The sequence below is a fragment of the Euwallacea fornicatus genome, chromosome 13 (assembly GCF_040115645.1).
Source record: "Euwallacea fornicatus isolate EFF26 chromosome 13, ASM4011564v1, whole genome shotgun sequence".
In the NCBI taxonomy this organism is placed as follows: domain Eukaryota; kingdom Metazoa; phylum Arthropoda; class Insecta; order Coleoptera; family Curculionidae; genus Euwallacea; species Euwallacea fornicatus.
In genome coordinates this window covers 2,425,752-2,438,602 of record NC_089553.1, presented here as the reverse complement: position 1 = coordinate 2,438,602, position 12,851 = coordinate 2,425,752, and the positions used below count along the sequence as shown (strand labels likewise).

Below are 12,851 nucleotides of genomic sequence, written 5' to 3'. Positions count from 1 at the left end.
AATTTAGTAAAAATGTCGCCACATCTGCAGAGAGAGTGTAGAGAGTAATAGTAGAGTTATTTAAAAAATAGTGCAAGAAGTAAACTTAGCGGGAACGCCCAGTTCTAACGGGTAAAGTAGATTTAGTCTTCCGGATTGAAAGGAAACGAGTGCATCCAACTGTGTGTATAAGAGATAGTTGCCAAACAGGCAACAAATAAAGCAAGAAATCATGTAGTTCGTGCTGTTACACACAATTTCCGGATGAATGTCTAGGTAAACATATTTAACCATTTTGAGACGTTACTGTACCGAAAATAATTCGCCACCATTGAACAAATAACGACGCTAAAGAGAACGCTCTTCGAATTTGATGGAAAATCTGCATAATGTAGGTGCCTAGTTTCGTGGTGGGACCCCTATTGCAGCCCAACCAAAACTCTCCACCTTCTTCCACAACAGGCATTGCGTGAAGAAAGCAGCATAACTAAACAAAATCTGCATTAGATATCTCGTAATCGGTGAAATTGTACTGCAATACCGGCTAGCGAGGTTGCATAATAATAATAGAGTATATGTGTAGAAATTTTTTTTGCCATCCAAATGAGCCTCCATCAACTATCGAAGATAGTGTTTGTGTTCTTAAACTGTGTCTCAGTTCTTCTCGGGCAGAAGAAGCCCAACAATGTATGTCCGACGTTTCGAGACTACTTCACCATGGCCAACAACAGCAAGTGCTGGTACGATTTTGCAGCCGAGTTAACTGTGGTAAGGCTCAGCCCTAATTACGAAGGAATAGTATGCAAGTCAGGTTTCTCATTAGCCGGATATAATACGTAACACTGGATATCCAATCATAACATATAAAGTGCGCACTGAGGATGACTTCCATTTGACGGTGTTCAGGATCCCTGGGGTCAACGACAGAAAGCCGCCTGTTTTTATGCTACATGGGGTGCAAAGCACTTCAGGGATCTTCGTTGGATTGGGAAAGAGGTCGATAGGTGGGTAAAGTTGAGAAAAATGCTTCTTAAGGAGATTAGATGATATTTGCATCCACCATTATGTACAGAATCTTGGCGTCAAATTGATCGAATGTTAAATTATTTAATAAAATAAGAACGAAAAGAGAGCTTTCATAAGGCATTAACATTCTTAGAACTTCGGCTAATTACGTTTACGTATCATATTATATTTAATCGATTTCTAATTTAGGTAGCGAGGTATAATGGAATGTCTCGAGTGTAGATGAGGGGTGAATGGAAACGCCTAACAGGTTTCTGCAGCATTTTTCTTTGTGCTTATTATCTATTACTTCATATTAGAAATAAGATAATCTAAAATTGCCAGCCAAATTGTGCGAAAAAAAGGATTTTTTATGTGATTTTAGCATTTCAACTAGCTGATGCTGGCTATGATGTGTGGCTGGGTAATTATCGAGGAACTGAATATTCAGAAGGGCATGAATCTTTGAATGTCACACAAAAGGAATTTTGGGACCACAGGTAAACATTCAAACAATCTCTGCATGTCTATTATAATACATATTATCACTATCTATTCAAATATAATCTATCAGACCACATTGCGAGCAAAACAAATATACAATACAGGATAAACGAATTCACTTTAAAAATGTAACGCATTTCATATAGGCAATAATTACACAATTAAAATCACATAAAATTGGATCATATTCATACCACAAAGATTGATAATTAAGTATGCTCTCGGCATTAATTTATTTTACCCGCTGTGTTTACTTTTACTTTCAACACAAGATCTATAGGAAACGAAAATGCATCTAACAGTTATTTTTCAATCTGAATAAAGCGTTTGTGTATATTTATGCATTTTAGCACGCGTATTAAATAATAATTCCGATTACATCAACTTTGCTCGTTTTAAAACTAGTTAAAGCTAAGTGTTAATATCGACCAACTCTCACAGAATACTATATGCTTATTTCTATCTCATTACGAGCAATTTTTGCCTATATACCAGTTCCATCTTGCGCAATTTTGTACCTCTCAGAAGTAGATCATTAAAGCATAATTGAACTCAAATAAGACATGTGGAGCGCCGCTTAGAGAAAAATTACTCGGTACGTTGGCGATTTGGTTCACTAGGAAGTTTGTTATTTCTAAATCGTATAAGGAACAGTTTTTATGACTATATTTAACTAATTGTCAGTTATTACGGATATTATGAGATTTTTTAAACCGCAACGTAAACCAATCCCCAAAGTGACCAATATAATTAAAAGTAGTAAATACCCAGCTAATAACTTCAGGAATTCCCTTGGGGGTTTCAAGGCCGGGAATCGAATAACTCACCTGATAGAAAGTCTTGTTCAATTAAACGATAATTGCAATAGTATTGCCCACATTGTTCAATACACATAAGATTTTTTTTCTAAACAAGCAAAAAATCGCAGATTTTAAAGCCGGAAAAAAAATGTATATCTGGTTGTCTACACGAGATTCACATTTGGCTGAGCAATGTGAATCTGAGAGCCACATTTACCAGGGCTTAATGCAAAATTCGAGAATGTTTCATGTTTATTAAAAATGTTCTTTGCCGATATTTGATTTCTTATTAATTTAAATAGCATACAATTATTTCAACTATTATGTGGACATTATTAAGGTGCAGTTAAAGTTGACAGCAGATTAAATGATTTAATCCTTATTCCTTCTTAGTCTATAAGACAACATTTACTCGAAATCCCTCGTAGCGTTCAAACATTTCGTTTTAAAATGAGGATGACGGCGATATATCATCCACATGGTTTAACATCCCCTGTGGGAGGAAATACACATTGCCAAAGCCAAATCCCACAAGACAGTTTATTTACCTTAAAAAAAAACCGGAACGATTTTTTTAGTCAATATCTAACGCATTTATCTGAATATGTACCTTAGGTCTTCACGTTTATCATTGCACATTTAAGTTAGCAACTTTTCTGAACACTCATGTTACATAATTTTAATAATTTGGCCCCACTGTACAGGTTGCTAACAAAAAAAGTAGAAAACAGCAACAATATTGATATAATTTCCGGCTTTGATAACGGGTGATTATTGAAAAACTTCGTACTATAACTTAAGACTTAACGGTAAACGTAAGGTGTTTATTAGGCCAATTGCTATTTACTGGCAACTAATTTGCATGTCTTGGATGAATTATTGTGTTAGCTGTTAGTAAGATATTCGATAACCCTCCATTTTAAATGACCAAATTATGTACAGTGTAGATGAAATTTCCCGCTATGATGTCCCGGCGATGCTGCAACTAGTCCAATATCACTCGGGAAACAAAGGGAAAACCATCTACATTGGCCACTCTCTAGCTTCTTCCGCCGCAATGATGTTTGCTTCAGAAAGACCACGTATGGCAGAAAATTTGGTCTCCCTGTTTATATTTCTAGGGCCAGCGTATAAAATGACCCACATGAGGAGCCCTTACAGGGTGCTTTTTCCGCTCTTTTACCCTGCTTTAGTAAGTTAAATTGTAATGTTTTTATTATCAGTTGAAACTGCGAAAAACTTCTTGCAAAAATACATTGGTGGAATGCAAAGGTGACTCCAAACCGTACGCACTGCGTTGCGCAGCGTTGTTAAAATGATCTGCGCAACATGGCGCGTTGAATTTGAACAGTAATCTACGCTGAAGCTCTCCAATTTGCGCAAATCTGCAACAAGAGCGAACACAATCCCGTAAGTGCCGGTACATCAAAGAAAAACGTTTGTATGCGTTAATTTTTACGATTTAAACATTTTCTTCTTTAATAACCCGTTAAATTGTTTACAAATATAATTTAGTAAATTCGCGTATCTTTGTTACAATACTTTTTACTGAGTTACGCTTGTTTTCTTCTTTTAAACAATCATAAATATTTAAAACAAAACGTAGACATTGCACATAAGTCTTAGTTTTTAAAATTACTACTGGTATCTGCAGATTTCATATTTACTTCATTTTTGAAATGCTCTTTAAAGGCCTCCGAAAAGCCACACTTACCAAATCAATACGCTCCCGATAATACAATTAATCATATGAAAAGTATACATATAACACTATGAATGAGTTAATTTAAACATGTAACACCACAAATGGGCAATAAAAATTCAATTTTAAGCGCCCTTCCTCGGCGCCACTGATTTCAGTTTATTTACACCTACGAGTACCGGTACCCGTACGGAGCGGTGGCGCATGTTAAATATTCATAGTTTTGCAATTCGTGCCGAGCCAATATTCGTTTGGTCCGCTGGGTTAGGCACCCGGAATGTTACAGGGTCATCAAATAATGGAGAAAGCTTAGCAATAATAATTTCATTTTGCATCGTAATATTTTTTATCAATCCTTCTATAGGCGAGGTTTTCACCTGATAATAAAAAATTCTACTAATGAAGGAAGATTTCATTATAATACATTTTTGAAGGAGGTTACTGGCGCATTGAACGTAGTTCAGGTGGTATCTAGAGGATATGCCAGGCAATTGACTAGACCTACATGCATGGCTTCTCCAGTTATAATGATGGCATGTGTCACTATGGTCAATATGTTCATAGGGCCGTTCACTGATATTGCTCCAGTGAGTCTCATATTTTTAATAATTAAGATTCTTAGACCGGATTCTTCATACAGGAAACAATTCCTGTATATTTTAATCAGCTACCTGGAGGAACTTCCCTGAAAACGCTAACGTTCTTGAGGGAGTCGACAAAAGGAAACTTCAGGAAGTACGATTACGGACCTGGGAAAAATACCTTTTTGTACGGCAGCAAAACGCCTCCGGAATATGATATTAAAAAAATTACCGTGCCAATATTCATTATTTATGCCAGGAATGATTGGGCCACCACCAAACAGGTAATATGCAAAAAATATGTAATTTTGTCCCTACAACTATTTTTAGGACGCCCTGTATCTTTACAAGGAACTACCGGAACCAATAAGGGCTGGTATTTACGGGGTAGAGAAGCTAAATTTCAACCACAATGACTTTTTCTTTGGGAAGAATTCTGACGAATTGGTGACCAAGCCTGTTATGCAGGTCATAGACAAATTCATGAAGAGACAAAGAGAAAAGCAAAGACATGAGAATAATGCGAGCATTAACAATATTTAAGAGTACAAATATTACAACTCAATAGTTACAGATGTTTGAGTTTCTCTTAGGGGAAAAATTGTATAGTGATTTATTATATTTATGTTTTAATATTTTCTGTTGATTAAACAGTTTCCACATTTTTGGAATATTGTTTTTTGTGATTTTATTTGTGGAACATACGCAATTCCATAAAGAAAACCAACAGGGATGGCAATTAAAAGTAAAATGATAATTCGAAGGTGTCATGCACGGCAATCAACACAAACGCATTTGATTAATTCAAATTTCCCTATTTCTCATTCTGTGGTAACAGTTGTTCGACCTATAATGTTTCTAAAAAATTATTGGATTAAGTCCAGGTTCGGCCTAGGCTGTATCTTTATTGTACATGAATAAATGTCTATAGTACTGAAAAGTGCCCTTGCCCGGACCTGGCAAGCCGGTAAACGCAACCTACAGTAGGAACATATTTTTATCAGTCGAGACAAATTTATATTAGACTAGTCAAGGTCTTGCAGCCTAGACCATGATACTATTTCAAGAAGTACCATTTACCCATTTAAATGGTCTGAAACATGATCCGGGGGCTGGTGGGTACCGCGTTGTTCCTGGTGATTCCGTCGATACTACTGCACGTATCCGGGGACGTCAGTACCATCAGCGATCGTCCTAATAATGTATGTCCTACCTTCGATGACTACTATACCATAAAGAATAATTCGAACTGCTGGTATGATTTGAGTGCTGATTACGTTGCCGTGAGTACTTGGAGTGGAGGAGATTGCAGGAATTGAATGGGGTTGAATTGCAGCCCGAAATCATTCAAATGCTGGGATACCCCGTGCAAACCTATAAAGTGGTCACTAAGGATGGATATGTTTTGACCATGTTTAGGATACCTAACGATGGGAGGGTGAACCCCCATGCCAAGAAACACCCTGTATATTTTCAGCATGGATTGGTGGCTACTTGTAATAATTTCCTGGCTTTGAAGAAGGATTCTTTGGGTAAGGTCTATTATAAAATAATTTTCATTCATTTATGGTTAGTTTCCGCATTTACCTGATCCTATAATTTTGTGGGTAAAATATTACCTTTAGCATTCGTCCTGTGGGAAGCCGGGTACGACGTCTGGCTGGGAAACTATCGAGGCACATTTCCCTCGGAACAACACCTAAATTTAACCTCTAGGGATCCAAAATTTTGGGAAACAAGGTGGGGAAATGGAAACCTCACTTTCAAAAAAAACAATCCAAAAATTTCTTCTTTCAGCATGGATGATGTAGCTCTCTTAGATTTGCCGGCCATGTTCCACACCATTCTCTCACACAGCGAACCTGGAAGTCAGATCATCTATGTGGGACATTCATTGGGGACAACGTTTGCCCTAATGTACGGCAGCGAATTCCCTGAGGAAGCCAAGAGCATTATCAAAATGTTCGTCCTGCTATGTCCAGCTTATACCCTCAATCGCATGATCTCTCCTTATAAATGGTTCGCCCCTTATGGCAATTGGGTTATTGTAAGTAACTTTTGCATATAAAGAGAATGCTAGCGACTGCATTCAAGCGAGTTTTTGTTCATGCTTTATACAACCTTCACCAATAATGCAGAATGTTGTAATATCGCACCCAGAAAATCGCATTTCTTGCCAGTCCCATTAATGTCTTAATTATCATGCATCAGGATACAGTGAGAGATTTAAGACTTGAACGCGTGGTATCGGAAGCGAGTGAACTCAGCAGATTGATGACGCCCTGTATGGAGTCCCCTCCTTTGATGCGGCTCTGCATGCAACTTTACAATTTATTTTACGGTCCAAACGCAGACTTTGGTCCTGAAATGGTCCCAGTATACTTCAGACAACTACCCGGAGGCACCTCTATCCAGATTCTCAACCACGCCGCCGATTTGGTATTGGGAAATTTCAGGAAGTATAACTACCCGCCGAGGATTAATATGAGGAAGTATGGTACTCCGGTGGCTCCCCTTTTTGACATAACTAAAATCGAAGTTCCTACTTACATAATGTATAGTACACAGGACTGGGCTACTCCCGAAGAGGTACTAGTTAAGCATGAAAGGTTCAGTGTCTATTAAAGGAGTTTTAGGACGCTTGGAACTTGTATAGGAACTTAAACGAAAAAGCTCGTCATGGGATCAAGAAAATTGATCGGCCTAATTTTAACCATATAGACTTCGTGATGGGCAGACACGCGAGGAAAATTGTTTACGACCCATTGGTTCGGGTAATCAATGAGGCTGTGAGGCCTTAAAATGAATTCGAGGGCTCTTACCATCGTTCCTATTTTTCACAAGAGATGATATTTACACATAGTTACCATAAAAACGTTGTTTCAATCACTCATACAAATAGCTATTTTTGTATAAGAAATGTATATTTTATGTTGAATAAATCTCATGTGATATGAGTAATGCGGGGAGCTGCTGCTTGCATATATTAAATATAGCAAAAATAAATTTATACACTACTTTTAGACTCAGAAGCGCTAATTTTCTCTTGCGTTTATACCCGGGTTTGGCTTGAACTTCCCGCGAGGTGAGAACTACTATCAAAACATAAAGGTGCAAAAACTAGCGTCGCACTTCAATTTTTCAAAATACGCACTTTGCATATTTTAAAGATATGCAAATGCTTAGCTGCCTCAAGGTTTTCCTGTATAAATACTTTTTTTTAAGTCATTAATCGGAAAACCCCCGTAAACTACAGTTACGATGAACAAACGTCGAAGAAGCAATAACTAGGCCATCACCGGTACCACTTCATTGAAGAATCAGATGCGGACAAAGTCGCGTCAAGTTCAAGGCAAAAGTGGCACGCAATCATGAGCTATTTACCTTTGTTTTGGCTTTGCCTCTTTAACTTCCTTGTTTCACTCCCATTGGTTAGGTCGGGAAAATTCGTCCCCAAGTGGAAAAAGCAGGTAAACGGAACCATTCCGATCAGTGTTTCAAAGACCTAAATTCCAGACTTTAGGCCTGCGAACTACCCTCCTCCCACAATGAACACTCGCACTACATCTGTTCTGATGATGGGGAGGTAAAATGCCTTCCAGGCTGGAATGGGGACTTGTGTGACGTCCCCAAATGCCGTTCTGGATGCGATCCAATGCAAGGGTGAGTGGATGTATTCTATACTTACATCTTTGTTATAACAGAACCTTTGAGTTAGATACTGCAACAGACCTGGAGAATGTGTTTGCAAGCTTGGATACTATGGAAGTAAATGCAACAAATGCATTCCGTTACCGGGATGCCAGCATGGGTACTGCAACGCCAGTTTTGAGTGCATTTGCCAGGAAGGTTGGGATGGACTCTTCTGTTCCGAGCGTAATCTTTCTAAGCAGAGAAAAATCAATAATTAAACTGACCGAAAATATAGCAATTTGTAGAGAAGGGTGCCACCCAGCTAGAGGATACTGCACTGAGCCTGGACATTGCAAATGTAGATTGGGCTGGGCTGGAAGAACATGCAGGGAATGCCAGGTATTACCGGGCTGCGTTCACGGATACTGTGAAAAACCTTTGGAATGCAAGTGCTTCCCTGGTTACACGGGAATACTGTGTCAGACGCGTAAGTTGAATCTTCTTTTATATTAGTATTAATCGGTGACGAATATCATCTCCAGCATTGTGCTCAAAGACGTGCCATAAAGAAAGAGGGTACTGCCGCAAACCTGGAGAATGCAGGTGAGTATCCACAATTTTTCACTTACTATCTCTAAGTAAAGTTATTAATAAATCAGATGTAAGGTGGGCTGGTGGGGCGAAAACTGCGAAAAATGCTTCCCCTATCCAGGCTGCGTCAACGGTACTTGCAACAGGCCCTGGGAGTGCAACTGTAAGAAAGGCTGGGGAGGAATGTTTTGCAACGAACGTATGTCGATATTTCCCATTATTATTGCATCAGTTTTTCTCATTAATATCTATGATGTTTCAGAGCTGACATATTGTGAGGACAATCCAGAAAACTGCAAAAATGGGGCAAAATGCATATCAGTTACTCATGATGAAGGGTTGTACAGGTGCCTTTGCAGGGAAGGCTCTTATGGTAGACACTGCGAGTTGACCGACTCCCCTCCTAATAGTACCGTGAAACCTATAAGAAATAATGCATCTATGGTGACACAAAAACCTGAAATCCCGACTACAGCGAGGCACGAAAATATAACTTTAATTTATGCCCAAGGACAGGAGAATTTCGTTGCGGATTCTGCTATGAAAAATCCCAAAGACGAAACTGATAATAAGACTTAAAATAATGATTTTATAGTATTTATGTATTTAATTATTTATTCCAAAAACATAAAATTTCAGTCACACTTTCCCAAAACAAATAAAGCTGTTTACTAAATCAAAACGATAACAGAATGCAGAATTATTTATATAATACTTTTATATATAATTAAATGCCTACTTTTTTACATAAAAGCACCAACAAATATAACCTTTAGATATATCAATCATCAAGAGGCTCAATTATAACTGAAGATCTAGATGGCAAACCACGCCTTCGTCTAAAATTCTCTCGCAAAGGCTCTCGATATTGTATACTATTATAGTATGGCCTATGATTTATCTGTTGTGGTGTTTTGTAACTATACACTAAAATAACAATTAAACTAAAAATCCCATGTACAATTTTATAAATCAAATCAAAGCATTTCACTATGATTGGAGTGATGCTCTTGATTAAATTTGAAATTTGTGGAAGGATTTGTAAAACATATTCCATAAGATATTTTATTAAATTTACTACTCCTACTACAATAGTGCTAACTAGCAACGATATGAATATTACAGTTTCTTTAAAATTGGCAAAAGTAAAAAGCTCCCTAAAACTCCTAAACAAATTGAATTTGACTTGATTAAGAACTACGTTAAAACTAAGACTGCTCCTATCTGTTGAGCTTGAAGAATCCTCTTCTTTCTCAACAACAAACTTCCGAAGGATTTCAAGTTTGATACACATCTCATTAGCTACAAAATCTATGGATTTTACTTTAAACCAATATGTCCCAAATACTTCAACTGGCAAAACTACCCACAAACAGTATCCCATTGGTGCTCCGATGGTATTTGGCTCAGTAATACCTATCCAAGTGATATCAGCCAGTTCTCGACTAACTTTGTCCTTCACAGTCAAAAGGTTCTCGATGAACTGTGTCTCTTTGGAGTTAATTTTAACCACATCCCGGTAGGAGTTGAGATTCTGCACGAAACGTTTCTCTTGAAAGGTACCAACAAATATTTGAGTTTTTAGCATTCTCCTGGAGAAATTCTTTATGTAAGAAAGGTTAGAGGCTTGATTGATGCTATTTAATGGTAATTCTGTGATCTTCGTCATTGTATCAATCTTGCTCGATTCTTGTACTTTACTTTAGGCAATCACAAATAGAAGCAGAATTGCGATTTTATCCAGATTGAACTCAAATTCTGTGAAACAAAACTAAACTTTGAACCTAAATAAATAGCAAAATGTACATTCAGTTGTCACAACGTCGAGTTTATTCACTCTGTCTCGAAGACTTTACGTCAAGAAACGTCATTAATTTTATTTATAGGAGCCCTATTTTTTATATGTTGGGGGCAAGCTTGATATTTTCTAATAATAGATTTATTTTTATTTTTCGTTTTCTATTCAATGGGTTATTCAATTTACTTAAGATTTTAAATGCTTGTTTATACATGTAAGCAACATATTATTTAGGTTTTTACAAAATCAAAAGGCCCTTAGTATTTTGCATATACCATTTTAATACATTTTCTGTATAAACATGGCGATTACTATATGTGGGGCAGATACAAGTTATTTCTATACAGGGTGTTCCAGAAACATTGGTACAAATTAGTAGGGGGTGAAACAGCGTTGAAAAACAATGCGGTCTTACATAAAACTTGGTCTTTTTCGATTTACAGGGTGTTAAAACAATTTTTTTTGTAATTTGTCGAAAAATCTATCTACAATATCCATTTTTAACTAACGTATAGGTAGCGCCACCTACGTTGTACATGTATTTGGAAAAACTAACATTACTGTTTAAGTGAACCTCATAGGTTATTTTTTTGTATAAATTTGGAAAGAGTAGACTCTCCAAAAAAATAATATTTGTTTTAACACCCTGTAAATCGAAAAGGACCAAATTTTATACAAGACTAGTTCAGGTTAAAACCGCATTATTTTTCAACGCTGTTTCACCCCCCTACTAATTTGTAACAATGTTTCTGGAACACCCTATATATGAGTACGAGGATCAACACAGCAGACTTTGTAACAAATGCAATACGTCAATTTGACAGCTTCTAACAGTTTATTATAGCAAGTTATAATTTATTTATTTGTATTGTTGCAACTGGTGGCTTAATAAGTGAGTTTATTGCAAAATGGGTCGAAGAAAAGCTACAAATCCAAAAATCTGTGAATTTCCAGTTCAATAAGATTAATGTCGGAAGATTGCGGTGGCGTTTTAAACTATTTAGGTACATTATATAAAATTCATTTTCTGGAATTATATGTATATCGTATATTTGGAATCATTATCATGCGTAAATATATAATCGTTAATAAACCCCGCTTTATTTGCATTAGCATAGATTATTTTTCAGAATGTCGATTAAATATATCTATGGTTCATAATTCCATCGACCAACTGCAACTCACATACACCAGTTGCACTCCTACAACCCCAAATTAAGACAGATCCATTGTCATTTGTACATTTTCTCTTTCTCCACTGAAAAATATGTTTCGGATTCATATACTTCTAATTTAATTTCAACAGTAATAATAATTTTGTTCCAATACTCTATAGAATTATTTAGAGTTTGGCTTGGAAATTCCAGCCTCTTCTTATTATTGATTTAATTGACGAAGTACTTTTCACGTGCAACTCGACCGTGGTATTCAAAACTTTTACTTTCTCCCAGTACTAGCAGAAGCTTTTATACTATCCATAACATTGCAGTTTTGCAGAAATTTGATCGACTCTTGTCCAATTTTGTTTTATTTTGCGAATAATTAATCGGTGTCCATAATCGTTTATTTTTCACGGACGTCCAGTTCTTCTCTTATTTTGAAATTTTTCGTGATCCATACCTGTCAGTAATGCTTTGAATAGTAAACCTTGCTCTATTCATTATACGGTCAATTCACTAAGTGATTTACATTCATTATACAATCTAATAATTTTTCGTTCTTCAGATATTTCTTTAATTTACCACACACGTTAAATTTAAATACTTTAATTTCACAAAAACTCGATATTGACTCATCTGTACTATATTCCGGGCACAGAGCACATTTATTAACATGTCTGTACAATATCAAATGATAATTATACGAATGCTTTTTACTTCTTCATTTTTATAAATATGTTTGTTTTTATTTATATTTTTCTTAATGTGCGGAATAATGGCATTTTGCTTATACTGATTGTCTCCTATAAATACGAAAGATTGTTTATGAAATATATTTAAACAATAAAGTCGACTGTTAATGTATACCCACCATAATTTGTTTTGAATTAAGCTGCTGTACGAATATTTTTTACACCGACTGTATATTCTATGCTTGCTAGAGTTCCCGCAGTTTCAATAGCGAAAGGAAATGTGACTATTTATTAAATTAAATTTTTTTGGTCTAAAGATTACTTGTCCCAACATTTAGTGGTCATCATATTTATGTATAAAGTTAATTAAAATTGTTTATTGCAAATACTGCAGCCTTTTTTTTCC

General features: G+C 36.3%; 3 protein-coding genes across 3 annotated transcripts; 2 read left to right on the top strand and 1 right to left on the bottom strand.

Moving 5' to 3' along the window:
• The first annotated feature begins 114 nt into the window (after window positions 1-114).
• Window positions 115-5,242, top strand: LOC136343076 (lipase 3-like). The gene is made up of 7 exons (XM_066289465.1): window positions 115-747; window positions 803-983; window positions 1,370-1,484; window positions 3,231-3,480; window positions 4,425-4,577; window positions 4,631-4,855; window positions 4,902-5,242. Exons 1-7 carry the CDS (start codon window positions 583-585, stop codon window positions 5,112-5,114), a joined length of 1,302 nt encoding a protein of 433 aa, XP_066145562.1. The 5' UTR covers window positions 115-582; the 3' UTR covers window positions 5,115-5,242.
• Window positions 5,243-5,600: 358 nt separating this feature from the next.
• LOC136343081 (uncharacterized) lies at window positions 5,601-9,477 on the top strand. The gene is made up of 11 exons (XM_066289470.1): window positions 5,601-5,854; window positions 5,908-6,103; window positions 6,197-6,311; window positions 6,369-6,618; window positions 6,783-7,160; window positions 7,208-7,247; window positions 8,286-8,447; window positions 8,500-8,691; window positions 8,747-8,807; window positions 8,864-8,994; window positions 9,058-9,477. The coding sequence occupies exons 1-11, from the start codon at window positions 5,672-5,674 to the stop codon at window positions 9,372-9,374; spliced, it is 2,025 nt and encodes a 674-aa protein (XP_066145567.1). The 5' UTR covers window positions 5,601-5,671; the 3' UTR covers window positions 9,375-9,477.
• LOC136343078 (uncharacterized) lies at window positions 9,393-11,047 on the bottom strand. The gene has a single exon (XM_066289466.1). It carries the CDS (start codon window positions 10,462-10,464, stop codon window positions 9,577-9,579), a length of 888 nt encoding a protein of 295 aa, XP_066145563.1. The 5' UTR covers window positions 10,465-11,047; the 3' UTR covers window positions 9,393-9,576.
• Between the last annotated feature and the right edge of the window lie 1,804 nt (window positions 11,048-12,851).